Source organism: Ochotona curzoniae, unplaced genomic scaffold (genome assembly GCF_017591425.1).
Source record: "Ochotona curzoniae isolate NIBS_2020 unplaced genomic scaffold, NIBS_Ocur_1.0 contig_46, whole genome shotgun sequence".
Classification (NCBI taxonomy): Eukaryota; Metazoa; Chordata; class Mammalia; order Lagomorpha; family Ochotonidae; genus Ochotona; species Ochotona curzoniae.
Genome location: NW_024466340.1, coordinates 3,924,288 through 3,948,800, shown reverse-complemented (window position 1 = coordinate 3,948,800; position 24,513 = coordinate 3,924,288). Strand labels below are relative to the sequence as shown.

The 24,513-nt window shown below is 52.4% G+C and overlaps 1 protein-coding gene across 2 annotated transcripts in view; it reads left to right on the top strand.

Moving 5' to 3' along the window:
• Positions 1-11,096: 11,096 nt before the first annotated feature.
• The window catches only part of TPCN1 (two pore segment channel 1), a 51,419-nt gene continuing 38,002 nt past the window's right edge, over positions 11,097-24,513 (top strand). Inside the window, exons 1-2 of one of the 2 annotated variants that reach the window (XM_040986945.1) lie at positions 11,097-11,230; positions 14,984-15,220. In XM_040986945.1, the coding sequence (XP_040842879.1) occupies positions 15,109-15,220 (112 nt within the window). In that variant the 5' untranslated portion in view covers positions 11,097-11,230; positions 14,984-15,108. Of the gene's footprint in view, positions 11,262-14,983; positions 15,221-24,513 lie in introns of both variants that reach the window. The other variant, XM_040986944.1, reaches the window with a different exon arrangement.

The following is a 24,513-nucleotide window of genomic DNA, read 5'->3' as shown; positions in this document are numbered from 1 at the left end:
ACTGCCTTCCCAGGCCATTAGCAGGGAGCTAGACTGGAAATGGAAGAGCTGGGACTCAAACCATCACCCTTATGGAATGCTGGTGCTGCAGGTGGAGGAGGGTTATCCTAAGGCCTTCTGGCTCCATTTTAATTCTCGCTTATTGCTAAGGGGGCAGCCCAAGTACTTGTATTCTTACCACACATGGGAGGTCCAGGTGGAGTGCCTGGCTTCCAGCTTTGGTCTAGCTACTGTGAGCATCTGGGAAGTAAACCAGCAGTTGGAAGATTATCTTTCTGTCATTCTCTTTATCTCTCTCCCCCTGCCTGTCTACCTCACAGCCAGGCTTTCCTCGGCTATGGTCTTTTCTGAAGCCTTGGACATGCTACTTAGCCAGTGCAAGTTTCTGTCACTTGCAATCAGGGAACCCAAGCTGACAACATAACCTAAGCGACTGACAGGCCATGTTCCCAGGACATCAGGGTGGAGGTTGGGAAGTGGGTGGGGCCATGCAAACCGGGACCAGACCATACCGAAAGTGAGAACAAACCAGAAAGACAGGTTGGGTCAGGTGGTCAGGTGCTGGGGTGCTCAGTTCCCCTGGAGACAAGTGGGAAGCAGGGGCTGGGGCGGGGTGGAGGCCTCCACCTTGCACTGCCTCCATGCAGACTCACTTCCTGCCAAGCTGGTGCCTTCCTCAGAGTTCTTCACCACAAATAAAGTTTCAGAGCCGGTGAGAGGGCCCCCTTGGCCTCTCTGAGGATGAAAGATCCTTGCCCCCAGGCCACGGGCACGGATGTGAACAAAGTATTTCATGAACGAGCCTCTCCCCAGAATGCCCCAAGGCTCGCAGGCATAAATCAAAACGCCTGAATACTGCAGGGACTGCTGCTGCAAATGCAACGCTGTATGAAACGCTTCCAATTTGCTTTCAGCCAAATTACCTCTTTTGCTTTAAAGGGCAAACTTGTTTTCTTCGATTATGACGACGCCTGTCAGTTCCTGACAGCTCATTTGGGTGAACAGGAAAAAGCCAACCGAACTAGGATTTGGGGGGTGGGGGGGACACATCTGGCTCTGATGACAACAATCACTGGAGAACCCCTTTTCCTTGAATTCTAATATGATCACTCCTTGTCCCCTTTAATGCCACCAACCTTAATATTTAAATAATTTCCGACTTAAGCCTCCCCTTTTAAAATTCCTGCCCTGAGAATGAAGTGGGATTGTTAATAGGTAGAGAACTTTAATTGAATCTTCCCTTTATTTGTCATTAATTCTGATGATGAACTTTATAAATGGAAATATATCTTTATCATGCAAATTACACCTCGTCTTCATTCAAATAGGCTCGTTGGATATTTTATTACTTTACTCCCAGGACATTAAAAAAAAAAAAAAAGACGAGCTAAAGTATACATTTTTCCCCCTCGGACAGAAAAAGAAGAAAACCCAACACAAATATTCTGCAAGTTCAGCACTAGATGTGGAGGAGTCAGACGAGTGAGTGTGAAACAAGGTCTCATGTTAAAGGATGCTACGGAAAACGCCTGTGACAGTCCTATCTGGACCAGGCTGAAGCCAGGAACTCCAGCCAGGTCTCCCCTGGGGCCATGGGAACCCAATTCCTTAAAGGATTGCAGCCACTTCCAAGAGTCTACCTTAGCAGCAAGTTAGAGTCAGGAATCAGAGCTGGCAAGGACACCTGCAACCTACCAGCGCGATTTTCTTTTCTTTTCAAGATTTATTTTATTTATTTATTTTTATTGGAAAGTCAGTTATACAGACAGGAGGAGAGCCAGACAGGAAGATCTTCTGTCTGTTGATTCACTCCCCAAGTGGCCGGCCGCAACGGCCAGAGCTTAGCCAGTCTGAAGTCATGTGGGCGCCGGTTCTAATCCCAGCATCTCCACTTCCCATCCAGCTTCCTGCCTGTGGCCTGGGAAAGCAGTCGAGGACTGTCCAAGGCCTTGGGACCCTGCACCCGTGTGGGAGACCTGGAAGAGTCTTCAGGCTCCTGGCTTTGGATCGGCTAAGCTCCAGCTGTTGCGGTCACTTAGGGAGTGAATCATCAGATGGGAGATCTTTCTCTCTGTCTCTCCTCCTCTCTGTATATCTGACTTTGCAATAAAAATAAATCTTTAAAAAAAAAAAAAAGATGCTCAGCACCATGAATCGTTAGGGAAATGCAAAATCAAAACTGCAGTGAGATAATGCCTAATACACATGAGGATGATTATAAACTTTAAAAAGAAGAAAACAAACATTGATGATACGCTGAAACCGGAACCCAAATGTATTATTGGTGGGAATGAGTACAGTAGCTATAGAAAACATTTGGGTGGTCCCTCCAAAAATTATGCATATAAATAGCATATGACCCAACAATTCCACGGCTAGGTATACCCGGAAGAATTAGAAAAAGACAACTGAACAGAGAGTTGTACACCAGCAGTATGTAAGCGTGATTCACAGTGACCAAAAGGGACACCTAACTAAATGTCTACCAGCAGACGAATGAACAAACCAAAAGTGGGTTCATGTTCATACAATGGGATATTGACTGGCCTAAAAGAAGAATATTGACACATGCTATTAAGTGAAACATGTCAGACCCAAAAGGACACATATTCCATAATTCCACTTAAACAAAGTACCCAGAATATGGAAATTCGTAAGGAAAGCTTTCTCGGGCTTCCCGTGCCCTCGCAGACACCAGGTGAACACAGCCGAGGGAGTCCGGCCAATGCCACCTAGAACAGAAGAACTGCCCGGCTAAGCTTTGTTCAAATTATTGACCCACGGAACTCTCAGCAAATGACGGGATGATCGTGTTGAGCTGCTGTGTTTTACAGATGTTTGTTTTGTAAGGATAAATATCACTCCGCCACATGCCCACAGGGTAGAAGGCCCAGAGCCGAGCTGCTCCACCTCACTGGAGTTGGTTCACTTTCCTATCCCTACGTAGAGCTCAGAGTGCCACGTTCCCGTGGGTACACCCAGGATCACCTAGGCTTTGTAACTGTCACCTCATCCCTTGCTCCTCACTTAAAAAAAAAAAAAAGCTTGAAAAGCAATTGATAGTAAATAAATTACTTTAGGGACAGCCTGATTTCACCTCTCAGTACTTTGATGAGTCAGTCATTCAGATGTTCTGGAATGCGTTATTAAGGAAGAGCCAAGACACGCCTTCCGCTGAGAGGTCACGGCACGCGTACTCCTGCATTGCTCAAATCTTTCCTCGTGAGCTTCAGCTGCTCGGAAGATTTCTGTCTTCTTGACATCATTCTTCGTCTTTCTCGTGACCTGATGACTCTCAGATTGGATTGAGAGCAGTGGGGAAGAGTGCTTGCTTCAGAGTGACATGGTAGCGCTGAGCTTTCACGGGACATGAAGCCTGGGCTTTTTTTTGGGGGGGGTGGTTTGTTTTGGTTCTTGCTTTAAGACATATTTATTAATTTGAAAGGCAGTTACAGTAGGGGTGGAGGGAACAGAGAGATCTTCCATCTACTGGTTCACTCTTCAAATGGCAACAACAACAGCTAGGACTGGGTGAGGCCAAAGCCAGGGACTTGGAGTTTCTTCCGGGTCTCCCATAGAGGTGGCAGGGGCCCAAGTTTTGGGGTCATTTGCTGCTTTCCTAGGTGCACTGGTGGAGCAGCCAGAGGCCCATCACAGGTAGCAGCTTAACCCCCTCTATCCCAGTGCCGGCCCGAGGGCTCAGGGTGTTTGGGTGTGATTGCTACTGACAGTGTCTGCAGAGTTGCGGGTTAAATGCACTCATGTTGTAGAGCCACAATTTGCATAGCTGACTTTACACACCCCTGACAGTTCTGCCACTTTCTTTTTTTTCTTTTTCTTTTTTTTTTTAAAGATTTATTTATTATTATTTTTTATTGGAAAGGCGGATATACAGAGAGGAGAGACAGAGAGGAAGATCTTCCGTCCGATGATTCACTCCCCAAGTGACCGCAACGGCCGATGCTATGCCGATCCGAAGCCAGGAGCCTCTTCCGGGTCTCCCACGCAGGTGCAGGGTCCCAAAGCTTTGGGCCGTCCTCGACTGCTTTCCCAGGCCACAGGCAGGGAGCTGGAAGGGAAGTGGGGCTGCTAGGATTAGAACCAGTGCCCACATGGGATCCCGGGCGTGCAAGGTGAGGACCTTAACCACTGCACCACCGCGCCAAGCCCTCTTTTTTTTCTTAAAGATTCATTTATTTATTTGAAAGACAGAGTGACAGAAAGAGAAAAGAGAAAACATTTTTGCATCAACTAATTTACTCTCCAAATGGCTACAATGGAGGAGACTGGATGAGGCCAAGGTCAGGAACTTTGAATTCCATCCGGGTCTCCAACACGCTGTCAGTCATGTTTCCCACTCCTGTGTCCTCGGGACTGCGACCCCAGAGTTTCTTCCTTTCCACAAAGCTCTGCCCTGGACTAAGAGAAGTCTCGCTGGTTGATGTCCTCTGGCTGCTTGGTGGCAATTCTGCTGTTGCCCCTTGCTGAGGAAATAGGCAGAGGATTTTTTTTGCTTTCAAAGCAGCAGGAATTTTCTGTTTCGTCTCAGGAAGATTCTATAATCCTGTAATCTGCATGCCATTTTTCCCCCAAGATTTTAAAATTTATTTAAAGGCAGAGAGACAGAGATAAAGAGAGTAGAGGTGCATTAGCCTAATGGCCAAAGTCCTCACCTTGAACGCCCGGGATCCCATATGGGCTCTGATTCTATCCCGGCAGCCCCGCTTCCCATCCAGCTCCCTGCCTGTGGCCTGGGAAAGCAGTTGAGGACGGCCCAAAGCTTTGGGACCCTGAACCTGCATGGAAGACGTGCCTGGCTCCTGGCTTTGGATCAGCTCAGCTCCAGCTGTTGCGGTCACTTAGGGAGTGAATCATCAGACAGAAGATCTTCCTCCCTCTGTCTCTCCTCCTCTCTGTATATCTGGCTTTGCAATAAGAACAAATAAATCTTAAAGAGAGAGAGAGAGGTAGAGCTGCCATTGTGGCCCAGCAGGTTAAACCACTGTCTGTGGTGCCAGTGCCCAGCCTCAGAGTCCTGGCTGCTCCACTTGTGATTGATCCAGCTCCCTCTGAATGTTCCTGAGAGAGCAGCAGGTCACTCGAGTGTTCAGACCCCTTCATCTGCGTGGGACACCCAGACGAAGCCTCTGGCTCTTGCCTTTGGCCTGGTCCAGCACTGGCTGTTGCATGCATCTGGGGAGTGAGCCAGAGGATGGAAAGCCTTTGTCTCTGTTTACCCCCCTCCCTCTCTCCGTAACTCTACCTTTCAAATGGAAAATTTAAAATGTGTTTTTTTTTTTCTTTTTCATTTTTTAAAAATAGATGTCAAATGGACAGAACTCCTATCTGTTGTTTTGCTCCCCAGATGCCCATCAAAACCAGGGCTGGACCGGGCCAAAGTCAGGAACTTGGAAGTCAATCCAGGTCTCCGACACAGCTAGCAAGGAGGTAAGGACTTGAGCCATGGCCGGCTGCTTCCTGCAGTGTGCTTTAGCAGGAAACTGGGATGCAGAGCAAGCCTGAACTCAGAAAGGCACTCCAATATAGGATTTGGGCGGCCCAGGGGATGGCCTAACCACCTGCCCTATGTCTAGGTTCAAAGGCAGGCTTGTCCAGGCCTAGCCCAGCTCCGCCTAGGGAGTCACTGTCAGTTAACAGACTCCAGATCAGATCCATGCTGAGTGCCAGCAGGCTTGGTTGTGTGGACAGCCCCTGCTTGGGGCTCTTGGGTGAACCCCGGGCAAGCCCCTTATCTCCTCCGCCAGTGGGGGAGACGCCTGCCTGTCCTAGCCACATCAAAAAGGGCCTGGGTGGAGGCGGGGTGATCTCAGAGATGAGAAAGCCCTTTGGAGATGCAAAGCCAACTTTAGTGGGGAGTGGTTATTACTACTTGTTGAGGCATAAGTCAAGGGGTGCCGTGGCTTCATTGCCCTGGGCACCAGGGGTGGCATATGGGAAATTTGGCAATGCAGCAGGTGGGGAGGACTCATCTTTTTAATTTTTTTCCCCCTGGGGCCAAGCATAAACCCCAAACTTTTGAGTATGAACCTGAGGGAATGCCCTGTCTGGAGCCAGAGCCCTGGATAGGATGCCCTGGGCAGCCAGGCTGGGCTGGAGGGAGACCACAGCCCTGGTGCCCAAAGCCCTTAATCACCAGCTGCTGGAGAGTGAAGTTTAGGAAAGGGAAGAGCAGACTTGAGTCTATCCCTTTCCTGTGCGTGTACTCAGGCAACACGTAAGAGGACTATGACTTCAGCACGCACCCCACTTGCATTCTTGACTTTACCCCAGTCTCACCTTGTGGCCTTTTGACCTGGTCTTGGCTCAGCATCACCTTGTGGGCAGACTAGCAAATAAGGCAGGCGTCCTTATTTGACTGGGTTAGAAAATTTAGCCATTACGGCTTCCTTCACTGCTCAAGAAGAGGAAGTGACAGCTCCCAGAGGGATTGAGCCACGTGGGTGGCTCTGTAGCTTGGGAGGGAGTGAGGGAGGGGGAATGCCAGGGTAGAAGGGAGGAACGACCGGCACCCAGCAAAGGGTTCCAATTTAGCATCTTACCATGGTGCGTGGAAGAGATGAGGGTGGCCTGGTGGCCTCTGCAGGGGACAGGGCAGTGACCAGGCAGACACTGGGAGGGGCTCCAGAAACGATGGGATGAGGTGAAAGAGTGCAGATGGGCAACAAGCAAAAGCAGAGTTCAGATGGGGCCTGGTTAGGTGTGGCTGGGGCGCCATGCAGATGGTGCGTGGCTACCTAAAGCGTGGCGAGGGACACAGGTGCAGGGCCTGGGAAGCGAGGAGAAGCAGCCCGTCTTGGTCTCCTGCCTCACGTCCACTGAGCTGCAGCCACGCTGGCCTCCCAGGATGCGATCCTGGCACCTGGAGTTCCACGCACAGCATCCCTACAGCCTGGAATCAGTACCCAGGCCCTGGGAAAAGTCTCCTTTCTTAGGTCTCGGCTCAGTGGGGATTCCTCCCTGGCCGAAAACAGAGCATGCCTTACAAGCCATGCAAACCCTTTCTGACTCCCTCGGGTTGTCTGTGGCAGCTGGGTTCCTTTTCACACATCTGTTGAGGCATTATCTACGACTAAGGATTGGCCCTTGCGAAAGCACAGCTCCATGCCACCTGTTGTAAAGCTTCCCAGTTATGCATATCACTACAACCTAGCTTCAGAAAAATTCCCGTCGCTCCCGCAAGCGCCTATGACCTAACTTGCAGACTCTCTGCTGCCACCCACGCACAAGTCTCCTGGGTATTCCATACCAGGAGAGGCGTACGGCACGGACTCTTTTGACTTTTTACTGAGTGCCATGGTTTGCAGCCAACGCTGATTTTGCTTTCTAGGAGGCTCTTGGCAATAACCTGGAGGTACATTTGATCGGCATTCGGGGAGGAGGACTGTGGTATCCAGTGGGGAGGGGCCAAGAAAGGCTGTGACGCATCATACAGTTTGCAACACAGTTCCTCAAGATAAACACTCATCTGTTGCCGAATCTCATAGAGCTGAGACTGAGAAACCCTGAGGAGCAGGTTTCTGAGATTCACCCACACTGCGGCCCTCATCTGCATTTCATTACGCAAGAGTATTCTATGGGAACACCACAATTTGTTTATCCATTCATCTCCTGACTGACACTTGGGCTTGTTCCCAGCGTGAGGCTGTTATGAGTAATGGCGCTGTGAATATTCATATGTAAGTCTTCACGTGGATGTCTGTTTTCATTTTTCTTGGGTATATTCCCAAGAGTAGATATAATGGATTGCATAAAAATTTGACTTTTTAGGAATTTGCCAGGGGCCACTATTGTGGAATAGCAGGTAAAGCCTCCACCTTCAACACTGGGTGCTGCTTTGTCTCCTGGCTGCCCCACTTCCCATCTAGCTCCCTGCTAATGGCCTGAGAAAAGCTAGAGGATGGCCCAAGTACTTGGGTCCTTGCCACCCATGTGGGAGATGTGAGTGAAACTCCTGGCTTCTGGGTTTGGCCTGGCTCAGCCACGGCTCTTATGGCCTTCTGGGGAGTGAACTGGCAGATGGAAGATCTCTCTGTACAGCTGACTTTCAAATCTATCAAGCTTATTTAAGGAAAGGGAGAGAAAGGAAAAAGAAAGGGGTAGGCATTTGGCATAGTGGAAAAGACGTCACACAGGCTACCTGTACCCCTTATCAGAAGGCCTCAGGCCAAGGCCTGGTTCTGTTCCTGTGCCTACTGTGGGAGAACCAGATTCGGTTCCCAGCTCCTGGCTTCTGTCTGGCCCAGTCCTAGCTATTTCAGAAAATTGGAAAGTGAACCAGCAGATGGGAGATCTCGCTCCACTATCTCTCTCTGCGTTTCAAGTAGATAAAATTAGTTGCTTCTTACAACTGCCAAACTGTATCTCAGATGGGTTGTAGTATTTCTGTTCCCAGCAGCAATGTGGGGTACCTTGTCTTGGCTGGCCATGTCTACACTGGCTCTGGGATGCCTAAGTGGCTTGGGCCTTCTGGTCTCTACCACCATACACTGGTGTAGCCTCTGGTCAAGCACTTAGCACAGGCAGTTCATCATGGCCATGTCACTTCCCAGAGTTCCAAGAGGTCTGCTGTTTGCCCCCAGAGAGAACTACGACCTTGTACCTGGAGAGCTGCTGGCCTCTCTGTGCCCTGTGTCCTTGCCACTAAGGATGGCACATTAGCCAACAGGGCCCAGGTCAAGCACAGACCAGCAAGCAAAAATACCACTGGTTTTGCCAAACCATCCACCCGCCTGGAAATCAAGCAGAAGTGGGCTTGGGGAATTCCACGTATCCCCAGGAAAGCACACCACAACCTCCAATTTCAGGAGTTCTTGTAAGAAAATGTTATCAACCTGCTGATGCTTTGGTTGGTTTTCAGAGTGCTAAACTCACACTAGACAGCTTTGTCCCACTGGATAGATTTTTAATTGTGGTAAAATAGGGCCGACCACCTTTGTGACACAGTGGCTTAAGCTGTCACCTATGAGTTGTAGCATCCCATATCAGGATGCCAGCTGAAGTCCGGGCAGCTCTGTTTCCAATCCAGCTTCCTGCTAATGTGACCAGGAGAGCAGTAGAAGATGGTCCAAGTGCCTGGGCCTCTGCCACCCATTCACTTGGGAGACCCAGATGGAGTTAGTTCCAGGCTCCTGGCGTCAGCCTGGCCCAGCCTTGGCAGGGGAGGCCATTTGGGGGATGAACCAGGGGTTAACAGATCTCTTTGTCTCTCTTCCTCTCTTTGTCATTCTACCTTTCAAATAAATCTTAAGAAACAAAATTGTAAAATGAACATAATATAAAATTTATCATTTCAATCTTTTCAAATTCTTATTTGAAAAGCAGACACATATACACATAGGGAAAGAGAGAGAGAGGTACCTTCCACTGCACATGCTCACACTGACCAGTGCTAGGCCAGGCTGAAGCCAGCACCCAGAGCTGTGCAAAGGTGGGTGTCAGGAGCCCAAGTACTTGAGCCATTACCTGCTGTCTCCTGGGACACATGATGGCAGGAAGCTGGAATGAGTGCAGACAAGCAGGAACCAAGGGATGTGGGCACCTCTTGCCCTTTGTCTTGGTAACTGTTACATGCAGAAGTCTCCAGCTCCAGAACTTTCTCTTCAATCTGCAACTCTGTGCCCATTAAATGACATGGGTCCTGCCCCTCAGTGGAATCACCTAACGTTCGTCCTTTAGGATCTGGCTCTTTTCTCATGGCATGATGATACCTTCCAGGTTTGTCCATGTGGTAGAATGTTCTAGAATTCCATTCCTTGCCCTGACTGAATGCTGTTCTGGGGGAACGGCCAGCTCTCCTTTGGTGTATATGCTCTTCCATCAGAGGACTCTAAGTGCTCTGGGGGTGAGCGCTTGCCCACTCCCTCCCTCTAGCCTCCTGGCAGCGAATCCCCACAGCGGCAATTTTACTTCTCTCAGTGGGCTATTTCCACAAAGACTTGTTCACTTCATGGATAGGTTAAGTATGGAAAAGGAGAATATCCTGGGAACCATTAGAAGCAGGAAAAGTCAAGGTTGGGTGCATTCTGGGAGAAAAAAAGTGCTAAGACTTCCTGAGCAGTCCCCCGCTGCCCGCCGCCCTCCAGCCTTGCCCCACTGAATGTTACACAAACCCTCTTCTCCAGCACGAGTGTGTGTGATTCCAAAATAAACCTTGCACCCAAATACGCTGATTGAGTTCCATTTTCCACAGACTTTTGAAAGTGGCTTCGCGGGCACAAGCCTGTAACACTCCTTGAGGAAGGGGACGGGCGTTATCTCGAGTTGGTGCGGAAGGCAGACACGACGACCCTTAGGAAACAGCACCGGGTGAGGCGAGGCTGCTCCCCGCTCACCCCAGCACCCACGTCTGACTTGGAAGGAGTCGGCTACGACGGATGTGACTCTACTGGGCTGGGGGCTGGTTTCCTTTCCAGGGAGACCTGAGGGAGGCAGGCGGGCGGGAAGGCGGACGCCTCATGGTTCCCGCAGGCTGTGGAGAGGTCCACACCGTGAGGCAGGGGCTGGAGTTGGGACAGGACCGCAATGAGGGCTACTTCTTCCTCAGGGAGCTGAAGAAGAACGCACTGGACCCTAATCCACTTTCCCCGGCGGCCCACCCTTCCCTATCAAGCTTACTCACCTGTGCTGCGGGGATTCACCTTTCTCTAACCAACAGTTACAGCTGTGGTCCCCGCGTTGCTAGGTTACCCGTCAGCCTCAAGGGGCGGGACTCGGTGTCTGACTGATTTTCCTTTTTACCATTCAATTTTTTGTTTTGGTCTCTTATCCCCGCCTCTTGAGGTCTGACCAATCAGAAGCAACGTCTTGCTGACGTTCCACCAATTGAAAGACCCGGGACTTCCTCTGGGCTGGGCAGAATGAATCAAGCAGGGCGGGGTGGGGGAGCACGGGGCGGAGCTCCTTAGTCCCGCCCCTTCCCCAGGAGGCGGGCCGAGAGGCTTGCCTGAGCAGCGAACGAGAACGGAGGAAGGACGTGAGGCCTGGCCAATCAAACGCCAGCATGGCAGCTCGGGTGGCCAGTAGGCTGCCGCGGACGAGCAACGGGGCGGGGCTGGTGGGGTTCAGGGACGGTAGGCGGCGGATGGTAGAGCTGGCGCAGCTGCCGTGGTGGCAGCGGCTGAAGTGGCGGCGGCTGCGGCCCCTGCAACAGCTCCAGGCTCCGAGCTTTGGCGGCGGTGCCGGCGGGCTGCGCTGCGCGGTGCGGACCCCGGTGCGCCATCCGGGTTGCTGGGGCGGCGCGTGTAAGAATCCCAGGGATGCAGGGGCTCGCTTGGTCGAGGGAGAGGGCAGGGGTCAAGGGTCAGGGGGCTCGGAGTTAGGGGTCACCTGGGTGTGGGAGGCGGGCAGGGCGAACTCCCATGGAACAGGGGGAAGCCCTCGCCGTGCTGGTCTCCCTCCAGTCCTGGATGAGGCTTTGCACCCCGTTTCCTCGTCCCAGGGCTTCCCGGGAGACCCCAGGCGGGCGCCCAGGCTCTGGCGGGGAGCTGCCAAGCTGGAGCTGCCCTTCAGGTGCCTCCTTTCTCCTTGGCGCCCTCGGGTGACCCTGCCGGAGACTAGTGCCCGGGTCATGCTGTCCCAGTGAACAGCGAGCGAAGTGACAGCTGGTCCCGGGTCCCCAGGACCTTTTTCTCTTCAGGGGTGACCTTCTGGGCGGTCTGGAGGAAGGACCGACTCCCGCAGGAGGAGGAGCGCGGGCCGGGGGAGCTCAGGACCCGAGTTCCAGGTCTTGCCAGGACACTGTGCGACCTTGGGCAGATTCCCTTCTTTCTCTGGGCCTCCTGTCCAACTCTTTGTAAATATGATGGGTTTAGGTTTAAAGTTGGAGTGTGGTGCTGGGAGTAGGAAAGGGCGGCGGTGGTCCCAGAGTTCAGAGTTGACTCGGAGCTCCAGGAGGCAGGTGGAGCCCGCCGAGCTCCGCTCTGCTCATCTGTAAGGGGGGAGGGGTCTCCTCACCTGCGCGTGGACCTTGACCCAGGGCTTCTTGGCTGTTGGGAGGAGGTCTTACCTGTGGACTGCAGGGCGTTCAGTGGGGCTCCTGGCCTCACCCCCGTCCCTCTCCATCCCCAGTTGTGGACCATCCCCCAACCACCTCCAGTGTTCCTGTCCTCTGGGGGCAGAATCCGCCCCTGAGGGGAGACTGGGGGGGCACTATAGTGGAAGGAGGAGAGCCCCTTCCTACTGCTGTGCACTGAAGGGTTAATAGATCATTCCAGGGGAGATCTTGGTCAAAGCCAAAGGATGAAATGCCGGGGAGTTTTTTTTTTTTTAATATTTATTTATTTTCATTGGAAAGTCAAGTATACAGCGAAGAGGAGAGACAGAGAGGAAGATCTTCCATCCGATGATTCACTCCCCAAGTGACCACAGTGGCTAGTACTGTGCCGATCCGAAGCCAGGAACCTGAAGCCTCTTTCGGGTCTCCCACAGGGGTACAGGGTCTCATGGCTTTGGGCTGTCCTCGACTGCTTTCCCAGGCCACAAGCAGGGTGCTGGATGGGAAGCGGGGCTGCCGGGACTAGAACCAGCGCCCATTATGGGATCCCGGCGTATGCAAGGCGAAGACTTTAACCACTACACTATCGTGCTGGGTCCCGGGGAGTTTCTTGGTTGTATATGCTGGTTTTGAAGGTGAAGAGACCCACAGTTTAAAAAAAAAAAGTTAAACAAATAGAAACTTCATTTGTAAGGCGGCCTCTTGGTGGCGTCTGTCTGGAATTTCCTCCTCTGGTGCCTCCCACTGAGATCTGAAAGCAAAGTCAGTCCCCGGATCTGAAGGAAACTTAAAAAAAAAAAAGCTTGGCAGGAAGTTTGCTGGAGGCTGGACAAGCAGGGTGCTGACATCAGCTGCCTCCTTTCAGGAAGCCGGGACTCCTGCTCCCAGCTGTTGGGTAATTCACCGAGGAAGCCAGCTGCTGCTCACTGGGGTGGGAGGAACCCATGGCTTTGTTCAGGTTCAAAGATCGCCTTCAGATCCGCTGAGTCCTTGCTTTGGCCCTCCCAAACCAGGAGGGGTGTGTGTAAGGAGCAGTTGAACACAGGTTCCCTTGGCTGCCCTGGCAGGCAGGGGAAGGTACTTGGCTGGGTGACTCTACACATCCATTATTATTATTATTATTATTATTATTATTATTATTATTATTATTATTATTATTATTACAAAGGCAGATATACAGAGAGGAAGAGAGACAGGAAGATCTTCTGCTTGCTGATTCACTCCCCAAGTGGTCGCAACAGCTGGAGCTGAGCCAGTATGAACCCAAGAGCAGGGCGCTTCCTCCAGGTCTCCCACGCGAGTGCAGGGTCCCAAGGCTTTGGGCAGTCCTTGACTGCTTTCCCAGGCCATGAGCAGGAAGCTGGATGGGAAGTGGGGGCACTGGGATACAAACTGACCCCTATATGGGATCCCTGGAGCATACAAGCCACTAGGATACCTCGCCCGGCCCTGCACAATGCCTCTCTTCCCTCCGCTTGCTCCCTCCTCAGGCCCCAACAAGCAGGGTGATGCCTGCGGGCTGATTAGTGGCCAAGGCCAGGAGGATCTTAGGGGTGTGACTGGGCGCCCTGAAAGGCTGCTTCAGACAGTACAAGGGAAAATATTGGAAAGCACACCTGCCTGTGTGTGTGGCCCAGCCTGCTGACCCTGTTCCGGCCACCAAAATCTTGGGTCGGGATTTGGAGTTGTAGGAATGTGTAGCAAAGAGCTGGCTTTGTAGCTGGGTGGTGTTAAACAAGTTACATATCTCCTCTGGGCCTAAATTTTCTTCCTATCTATTGCATAGAACTATGTACAGTTTTTTAAAACTTAATCATATCTATTGTTTTTTGAGATAACATTTAAAATTATAGTCAAAAGCTTAATGTGTCAACTATTGAAAAAAAAAATCTTTACTTGGAAGGCAGAGTGGCAGAGAGGGAGACACAGATCTTCCATCCTCTGGTTCACTGTCAGTGGTCAGGACGGGACAAAGCAAGGAGTGTGGGACTCCACCTGGGTGTTCCATGCGTGGCAGGGACCCAAGCTCTTGGCCGTATTTCCCCCTCCCCTTCCCAGGTGCATCAGCAGGGGAGCTGGACTGGAAGCACAGCAGCTTGGAACTGGTGCCTATGTGGGGTGCCAGACTCATAGGTGATGGTCTAACCCACTGTGCTATAACTTTGCCCCACTATTTAATCAACTTGTGACTTGCTAGTAGGGCCCCCTGAACATAGAAATCATTCCTCAAAAATAGTGAAAAGTGGGCCAAGCCTGGTAGCCTAGCGGCTAAAGTCCTTGCCTTACATTTGCCAGGATCCCATATGGGCGCCGGTGCTAATCCCGGTGGCTCCACTTCCTATCCAGCTCCCTGCTTGTGGCCTGGGAAAGCAGTTGAGGATGGCCCAATGCCTTGGGACCCTGAACCCCTGTGGGAGATCCAGAAGAGGCTCCGGGCTCCTGACTTCGGATCAGCTCAGCTCCAGCTGTTGCAGTCACTTGGGGAATGAATGAATCAACAGATGGAAGATCCTCCTTTCTGTCTTTCCTCCTCTCTGTATATCTGACTTTCCAATAAAATAAAAAAAAATGAATCTCAAAAAAATAGTGAAAAATATTAGCTACCTTCATTTCAATATTTTTTTTCTTTTGGTCTTTAAAATCTTTACAGAAATTTTACGCAAATAAATATAAAAGGTAGAAATGGAACAGAGTGGCCCAAATTTCACTCTGATGTTATTGTCCTTAATATGTTAGTGTTTATTCCCAGATTCCTTTTTCATATTTTAGTGCTGTTCTTCCTGGATAGCTCTGCTTGTTTTACCTTGAGATGTAATCCACACACCACACACTGACCATTTAGGAGAGAATGACTCCTGGGCTTTAGTGTGGCCACAGGGTGTGTGATCTGCTGATTCTAGAACGGTTTTATCCGTGGTGGTGATGTTTTAATAATGGCCTCTCTTATTTCTGGAATCCCCCAACCTGCAGAAGATGCTTCGGATGGAGGACTTCCTGAGACGCAGCTCCGGGCTGGTGGCTTGCTTAGGCAGCTCAAACCAGAGACCGCTCACAGCCGTGGCCAGCACGTCCTGAGGGCCACAGGGGAGGAAGACATGGCCGTGAGTCTCGATGACGACGTGCCCCTGATTCTGACCTTGGACGAGACTGGCGGTGCCCCACTGGCCCCCTCCAACAGCCTGGGCCAAGAGGAGCCACCCAGCAAAAGTAAGATGGCAGGAAGGGCTGGGGGCGCCCTGTGTTTCCTGTTGGAACTGATGTCGGCTTTGTAGACATTGCAGAGGCGTGGACCTCATGTTCGAGTCCCCAGTGCCAGGATGGAGATGCTGCTCCTCGGGACCCCAGCTTTACCAGGTTCTTTGGGGTCCATCTGCCTGGGCTGTCCTTGGTCACCTGCTTCCCTCGTAGCCAGGATACCTTGACTCTGCCCGTGGGTGCTTGACAGGAACTGCAAACAAACCTTTTTTCTCCCTGGCTTCCCTGCCCCATTCTTTGTTAAAAGAACAAACAAACAAAAAACAACAGCTTTCTGCACCTGTCTCCTCTGGCTGTCCTGTGGCTCCGAGCGCCCCTCTGTGCTCTGCCTTGATGGCTGTGTGTCGCACTGGATGGATGGGGAGGCTGAGCACAGGCCGTCAGCCATCGATTGGTGGCTTGGAGGGGGTTTGTTTTATCTTGCGCTAAACCACAGCTTTGCGTAAAGTGAACCCCAGAGACGCCATGGAGCTTGAGGTTTCTAAACTTGTAAGTGTGTCTCTGGCAGAACATGAGGCCTTAAGGACCTTTCTGGGCCTTGTCCCGAAACCATTTGCCTCGTTGGCTCGGACTGTGGGCTCTGAGAAGGCAAAAATAACTTTGCCTTTCCTGGCTGTGGAGTGCAGTTTCCTGGGGTCTCCTGGACCCAGGACCCTGCTTCTCTCCCATTCAAATTTGCAAGTGGAGCCACTTGGGGTGGTTGGGACTGTGTCTAGAGAGGGTGCAGTGGGGCTTGGCGGGGTGGAGCTCAGCAGCCTGCCTGGGGAGTGGTGATGGGGAGAATCTGGGGGAGCCTTGGCACTCTTGGCTGCGGTGTGCCTCCCCTATCTGGGTGGAGAGCCGGGCGGCCCAAGGGGGTTAGAACACGAACCAGCTTTTCCCTAAGCATCACTTGTGGCTGGGAGGCAGTGGCTTCAGTTTCAGGCTTGGGTCTGTTTTCTCCCTAAGCTCCCCTTAGGAGGTGGGCAGGACCTGTCTGGTTTTACAGAGGAAAAACAAAATCAAAAAACCATGGATCAGGGAAGGCCAGTATCTTGTTTGAGGGCACACAGCGAGCAAGCAGGACGGAGATCTGAGCCCCAGACTGTGATTTCAAAAGTCCCTTTCCTCCTCCTCTTCCTGTTTCTGCCTCTCCATCTTTGTTTATTATTATTTTATTCTGACACTTTAAAACTATGTTGACATATCTATATTTACGTGAAAGGCAAAATTACAAAGATGCAAAGAAAGGATGCACTTTAAAAAGAAAATTTGCTTATTTTTATTGGAATGGTGGATGTATAGAGAGGAGGAGAGACAAAGAAGATCTTCCATGTGCTGATTCCCCCCAGTGACTACAACAGCCAGAGCTAAGCCGATTCGAAGCCAGGAACCTTGAGCCTCTTCTGGGTCTCCCACAGGGGTGCAGGGTCCCAAGGCATTGGGCCATCCTTGACTGCTTTCCAGGTCACAAGCAGGGAGCTGGATGGGAAGTGGGGCTGCCGGGATTAGAACCGGTGCCAATATGAGATCCCGGTGCGTGCAAGGCGAGGACTTTAGCCGCTAGGCTAACGTGCTGGACCTGAGAGTGTGCACTTATAACTATTGGTTCACTCCTCAAGTGCATTTACCACTTAGGACTGGGCCAGGTCAGAGCTAGGAGCCAGGCATGCTATCTGGCCCTCTCCAGCCACTTGAGCCAGCACCTGCTGCTTCCCTGGGTGCTCAGTAGCAGGAAGTGGGAATGGCAAGTGGAGTTGGGACGTAAACAAGGCACTGCGGTGTAGGGCTGCAGCATCCTAAGTAGTATCTCTTGATTGCTGCCCCAGCCTGCCCCAGCCTGCCCCTTTCCCGGTCACTTCCTAAATTCCTTTAGAATTTGCAGGTGCAACCCTCCCAGCTTACTAGGAACAGCTTTCTGGCTTGGCCCAGGGAAAAGAGATCGCAGACAGTAGGCTGTGGGCACTGTGCCCCAGTATGGGCCTTGGCATCTCACGCGTGGCTGTCAGCGCCAACTATTGTCCCTGTCCCCACAGTCTGAGCTGTGTCTCCAACACACAACTCCAACCGGCTCACTTCCCTGTCTCTGGGATCTCAGGGTAAGCCGCTGCCTGCGGCGCCAGTGTCCCACATTGTAATGCCACTACGAGGGCCAGCTACTCTGCTTCTCGCCCAGTTTCCTGCCGACGTGCCATCCGTGTGGGAGAGCAGGCGGGAGTTCCTGGCTTCTGGCTTCAGTTTGTCCCAGTGCTGGCTTCGGTAGGTGTCTAGGGAGTGAACCAGCAGAGGGTAGATCTCTGTCTTTCTCTGTCACTCTGTCTTTCAAATAAATATTCAATAGAAGACCTTAGAGGTGTGCAGGCCAAGCTCAGCTGGAATGTCAGGCTGCTGTTACTCTTAACACCTTCTTGCTTGACCTGTCCCATTTCCTGCTTGGGCCCACCATATTAACAGAGTAGCCCCTGTGTATTCGACAGTGTCTCCTCCCAGCTGAGTCTTCAGTCTATGGTGCCTGTCCCAGCCTCCTGTTTGCTCGTGAGCTCCCATGATATCTCAACACCATTTCTTAGAAGCCCCCCTAGATTTCTCCCTTCCAGATAGCTAATTACTCAATGCCCTCTTTCCACTTCAGTCTTTTGATTGGGCTTTCATTGTCATGGAATAGGTACCTGTGTGGTAATTACTTGTTTAGCCATCTGGTCACCTGTTGGGCTCCCAGTGCTATGCATGCTGGATGCCTGCCATACATGGGCGCTCAAGAAATCGTGGTGGGAATGAGCCTGGTTGCAGGGTCTGCCTGGGGGCCCCCAACCTCCTGTATAATGTTGGAGTCCCACTTCTCCCAGCACAGCTTATGGTCCCGGAGACCTCATCCGCCCACCCAAGTCTGGCTGTTATAAACTTGTAGATGTTGAAGGATTGGTGAAATGTACCCAGAGGCCGTCAGCAGAGGTGGCAGTAATGTGGCCGTGAACTCCTGAGACCTGAACAGCCTCGCCCAGGGCGTGGGTTTGGGTCTGAGTCCGCGGCTGCCAGCCCTTCTCTGGCCCTGTTTCTGATGTTGGTCTCCTTGGCTGGCTTAGACAATGGCTTTTATTGCTCACAGTTCTACGGCCCAGGAGTCCAAGGCTAAGGTAGGGCAAGACTGGCTTCCGCTGAACCCCTCCTGGGCTCACACACGGCCTTCTCTTTGCCGTTCCCTGATGTGATTATCCATCCCCCCACCCCAGCTAGTCTGTGTTCTCAGAAGATCACCTGTCTGCATGACCTTGCTTGACCTTTTCCAGAGGAGCGCTCTCTCCAAGTGCAGCCCACTGCTAAAATACGGGACAGGGCGGGGGGAAAGGGGAGGCAGGACTTTGGCCCTAAGTTTGGAAGTGAGGGGAGATACGCCAGCCCGTACCACGTGCACTCTTTGATCAGATGTGGGTACCCAGGAATCTGGTCATGTTGCCTGTGACCTTGAACCCTGTGCCAGGCCCAAGCACTATGGGACATAGGAGGTTTTTCTCCTTCTAGGGGCAAGCGTGGGTTTTGTCCAAGACACATCCATCTCTGCTGAGATGCTAATGAATGAGTCACAGGCGGAAGGAACAGTGTGAGGTCGGTGCAGGAGGCAGGTGCGAGCAGAGGTATTTAAAGTCCAGAAACTCAGAATAACCTTGAGATCCGCAAGACTGGTGTTGCAACAAGCAGCTAGACAGCGTGATCTCACTGTGTGCGCTCGGCATGGGCCTGGCTGGGAGCCGTGCTGTGCAGGCCTAATTGCGTGGGTGATGTGTGGGCTTTTTGTCTTTGTGCCAAGCTGCACCACCTGCCTTTCCTGGGTGATGAGGGAGGTGGCTGAGGTTGGAGCAGGCTGCTGCCTCTCGTGTTCTGAGAGAGCCCTGCTCCCTTCACCTGGCACACCACCGGGTCGGCTTGCTGTGTCTGCAGTGGAGGGTCCCTGCTCACTGGCAAGGAGGCGCTCTCTGTCACTCTAGTCTTTCTGTAGCCAAGGCCAGTAGGTCCCAGCTCAGTCGGAGGGGAGACAGAGCAGGGTTGAGGGGCAGAGCTATTGTCTGCAGGGCACATGCAACCAAGAGGAGCTGTGAAGGGGCTGTTACCCAACGGTGGCCAACTTCATGGTGCACTGAGCATCCTCGGAGTAATTGTCAAAGGATGAAGGGAGCCCAGGAGACTTGTCAGCTTCTTTCTCAAAGATTTAATATTTATTTGAAAGGCAGAGTTACAGAGAGAGGGAGAAACAAAAGAGAGCAAGAAAGATCTTCCATCTGTTGGCTCATTCCCCAAATGGCTGCATCCACCGAGGCTGAAGCCAGCATCCAGGAGCCAGAAGTTTCATCCGAGTCTCCAGCGATGATGTCCCTACGTCTTTTGGTCCAAGTCCTTGGACCAAACCCTTTTGCCCTCCTAGGTACATTAGCTAGATCAGGGAACTAGATCAGAAGGGGAGTAGCCAGGACTAGAACCTGTGCCCTTATGGGATGCTGGTGCTTCAGGTGGTAGTTGAGTCTGCTGTAGCACAGCGCTTGGCCCCAACTGGCTGGATTTTATCACTTTTGATGCCCTGGGTGGTGGAGGTGGCACGTGTGAAGGTAAAGTCTCTTTCATTCCTAGCTGAGTACAGGGCAGAGCTGCTCAGAGCCTCAGCTGCCTGGTTCACAGAATGGCATCATTACAGAGTGTCAACCGGTCCTGTTGGGAGGAATTAGTGAGGTCGTGTGTGCGAGTGTGCGTACACGCATGCGCAGGTGTGCATGGCATGCTCCGTTCTCAGCTGGTCAGGAATGTCATTTGCCATGAGCAGGGGTCCTAAGCCTGGGCCAAGCTGATTCTTTTCCACTGTGCTGGTGACTCTGAGAGGGGCCACCGCCATGCCGGGGAGCTGGGTCGTGTGGCAGCAATAGACCAAGCAGTGATTAGATTTCCACAGCCTCCCCACAGAGTGTCTGCAGTGTCTCACTAGCTCTCTTAGGGGCTCACCAAGGCAGGGTGCTGGGGATCATGAGATTGGCAGTAGCAGCAATCAAAACGAGCAGGCACCAGGTGTGCAGGTTGGATGCAGGTTGGTGTGCACCCAAGATGCAGAGCCTTGGGCTGCCTGGGCCGTCTGCATGTCAGCATGGGGCGTGGAAATCCTGTCTGTTGCCTAGGCCCTCCTGCTACAAAATACCATCTCTCCCCTCTGCACGCTGCAAGCTGTCATACCCCCATGGCAGCCATGGCAGCTGGGTGCACGCACGCACGCTTACTGCACTGCTCTTTCCCTGTCGCCTCTGGGAGGTCTAAGTTCATGGCTGCTCCAAGAGCGCCCGGTGAGCCGGAACAGTCAGCAGCTTGGCTTGCGCCTGGGAGGCCTCGCATGGCTCGTGGCAGGGCGCCTCGGCAGCTGTCTCAGTAGACAGTACCAGGGCTAGGGCGGCAGGGAGAGCTGTCCTCTACAGAAGGGGCACTGAGGACTAAGCCTATGAGTGACATGGTTCCAAGGTGGCCCTTGTCCTACCTTCGGGGTGGCTGCACATTCCTACCCTTGGCTGGATTCCCTGGCTTGGCTGTTCCTTGACTTGGACTGTCTCTGTAGCTGGTGGCTTAATCCACTGTGCCATAGCCCCGGCCCTGAACTTGTCTTTCTGATAAGGGTGTATTATTCTAAATTGGAGTTCCATACCTGGACCTCCTTCCGGGTAATAAAAATAGCATAACTGGTGGCGTGGCAGGGTAAGATTGGGATTGGCTCAGCCCAGGGAAGCTGGAGAAGACAAGGAGAAATGAGAGACTGACAGCAGATGTCGTTGTCCTAGGCTGTGATTTAACCACCACGCCACCCACCTGCCCGTGAACCTATGCTTTTCATTTGAAGTATTCTGACTTTGAAATATCGGCAGCAAGTTCATATGTCATAAATGCAGCCAGCTGAGGAAAATCTGGCCAACAGGCTGCCACTTTACGACCTCTGACACAGCACAGACCAGATTAACTCATGTTTTCTGTTCAGAAAAAAGTGCTTCAAAATAAGAGAGTGCATGCCCGGCCCATGAACTCTCCGTGACCCAGGGTTCTCCGCCCCTCAGGGTGGCATCGGCAGTGACACAAGTGGCCTGCAGGTGTACTGCCTGTAGGCGGACCAGGCTCCGCTTGGCTTTGGAGCACGACTTTGGTGCTGGAAGGCAGGAGTCGGCCGGGCTCATTGGGCAAGGGTGAGGAGGATGGCGAGGTGGGCACATCTCTGGGCCCCTCTCCCTCCTCCGCTGAGTGTCTCCTGGCCCTCCCTCTCCTTGCACAGTCTTCTTCCTCCCCTGCGTCCTGGCTGACGTGACGAGCATCTTCTGGCATTAGGTTCCAGGTTGTGACCTTTGATTGTGTTTTGGCTCTGACTTTTGACAAATGTGAATTCAAGCCAGCTCTCCAAGTTTAAGAGAGAAAGTCATGGTTTAGTGGCCAGTGGCCATTTTTGTGCCATCACCGTCTCAACTAAAAAAACACTAGTTTTTCAAATGGCTGGCACACACGTGTGTGTCTTTAGGGTCTTTGGAGCAGGTGCTGTGGAGGTGACAAGGAAGGTGTTGCGTGTCGCTGTTGCTGATGCAGGATTTCCTGTGTGGTTTGTCAGCAAGGACGAATCGGCGTCCAGCATACCAGGCCTGTGGCGTCTATTAGAGCGTGTAGGAGTTAGAGGAGGACTTGGTGGGGCTGTGGAAGTGGGAGTGGTTTCCTGAACAGGCGGGATTGGGGTGGAAGGAAGAGGAGGCAGTCAGCTCGCCTGCGCTAAGTCAGGAAGGCTCCAGAAAGGGGATTAAGCTGGCGTAAACTGTCATCAAAGAGATAAGAAACAGGAAGTGAGACGCTGCCCCAAAGGAAAGGACAGGGTGAGGGAGGGAAGCCCTGGACACAGAGGTTAGGCTCCCCCTGCCCCAGGACACATCCCGTAACTGAGTACCTACTTGGGGGTCTGGCTCCCCGACTTCTGATCCAGCTTCCTGCTAATGCACCCCCTGTGAGGCAGCGGGGGAGGGGATGGCCCAGGAGCTTCTGCCACCACATGGGAGACCCAGGTTGATCTGGGCTCCTGGCTTGAGTTTGAGCCAGCCTTAGCCGTTGTGGACATTTTGGGTTGAAAGAATCTCTCTCTGCCTCAAATAAAAAAAGATAAATAATGTTCAGGGAGAAAGGGGGGGGGGCAGAACTGGAGTGTTTTGGAGTTGGTGGGGCTTGGGTTAGTGGTGGGAAGATGTTGGATCTAAATCTTGGCAGGGCCTCCTTGCCTCCCACGCTGGGGTTGTGCAGAGGAGCAGGGCGTTCGGCCTGGGACGGTGGAGAAGCCCATGGTGTCACTGTCACACGGCGGCTCGGTGCAGGCCCGGGGACGTGGAGCAGGTGTGTTCTTTACCCTCAGCAGTGTTTTAAGAGCAGCATCAGCAGGCAGATGTTAGGGGTGGCTTTGGCACAGGCTGTACACCTGCTGGCCTAGAGCATCCCCAGTTTCCTGTACTTGTTGCTCGTTGGAGAAGAGGTAGAACACGCTGGGTCGGGGAGCTGGCCGTGGCAAAGACAAGTACAAGCGAGAGCCTACCTGGGCAGGCCCAGATGTGCATACTGCGGGGCAGATTGGCTTTGAGGCGTGGGTAGGAGTGTGCGCTCTGGGGGTCAGGCCAGCTGTTTGAAGCCAGCTCTTCCACCTGCTGCTGGACCTTGTGGGGTGGGGTGAGTTGTCTGAACTTTGGTTTCCTGCTGTGTAAGCTGAGACTGAGTATACAAGTTTTACCCCTGAGGGCTGTTTCTGCAGTTGGCACAGCTCCTGGTTTATACCATCCTGCACACTTGGTTGGCACTGGGGACAGGGCCTTGGGCTCAGAGCAGGTGGATTTATGGAGAGCCGGTGTCAGGAGGTGCTAAGATGTCTTTGGGCCAGAAGGGGGATATAATGGCAGAGCTTAGCTGTCCAGCTCTGGGTGCTGCCTCTGACCACCATGACCCGGGGGTGAGCCAGCCCTGAGCAGGGGTAACTTTTCCCCCTGGAGACTGCTCTGCAGCGGTAGGAGCCAGATTTGGCATTTCCCCCTTGCTGCCTCCTTCAACGGCCGAGTCTTCCCCAGTGCCATTCCTGCTGTCTCTTGGTGGGAATCACTGGCCCTGCTGACCCATAGAAAAATATGTGGTGATGGCACAAATGGCTTATCCTGGCAGCCTGTGTAGGGGATTTGAGCCCATCCTGCAGATGTGTATGTTGAGGCTCTGAGAGAAACATAATCTACACAGACAGGTGTTTGAGCTCTGGGGTTCACTCATGTGGTAAGCATGGGTCACCGCAAGTCAGAGAGAACCAGGCAGGTGCAGAGGAGCCTGTGGGCTCCGTAACCACAGGGCTCTGCCATCCCTGTTTTCAGGCCTAGCTTGGGGGCGGGGTAAAAGCACACCTGTCCCGAGGCTCTCGGGGCCTTGGATGGTTCATTAGCAAAGGTGGGCATCATATATTGGGACCGCCTCCCCTGAAGAAGGCAGACCAGTTCCCCAAAGGCCTGACGGTCCAAGCCTTTGACCCGTGAGTGCTTTTACCCAGTCGCCTTGCCCGGCTGCTGCCCTAGCACTTGATCTCATCAGGCTAGAGGTTACATTTCTTTGTGCTGGTCTCCATCCTTTACTTTACCCTGGGATAAAAAAACAATCAAAAGACTTTTTCTTTCTTTTTTTCTTTTCTTTTTGAAAGAATTAAGGAGAGAGTGATTGATAGACCACCTGCCAGTTCAATCCCTAGATGGCCACAATACCTGGGGCTAGGCCAGTGGGAAGCCAGGAATCAGGAGCTTCTTCCAGGTCTCCCATGTGGGTGCAGGAGCCCAGGCACTTAGGTCATTCTGTACTGCTTTCCCCAGGCTATTAGCAGGGAGCTGGGTTGGAAATAAAGCTGGGAGATGAACCGGTACCCACGTGGGATGCAGCCTTATAGGCAGTGGGATTATTTGCTGTGACACAATGCCAGCTGCAGTTCAAAGTCTTAGGATGTGGGGTTGCTCATATAAGCTTCTGTCTTTAATAACAGCGCTATCGGGTGGGTGTTTGGCATAGTGATTAAGCTGTTGCATGCGATGCCTGCAGCCCATATTGGAGTTCCTGGGTTTGAATCCAGCACCATTCCTAATTTATGTTTCTTGCTAACGTAGACCCTAGGGGGCATGCAGTACTAGGTCCAAGTGCTTGTGTTTCTGCCCCGTAGGTAGAAGCCATGGTTTGAAATCTGGGCTTCTGGCTTCTGCCTAGCCCACGCC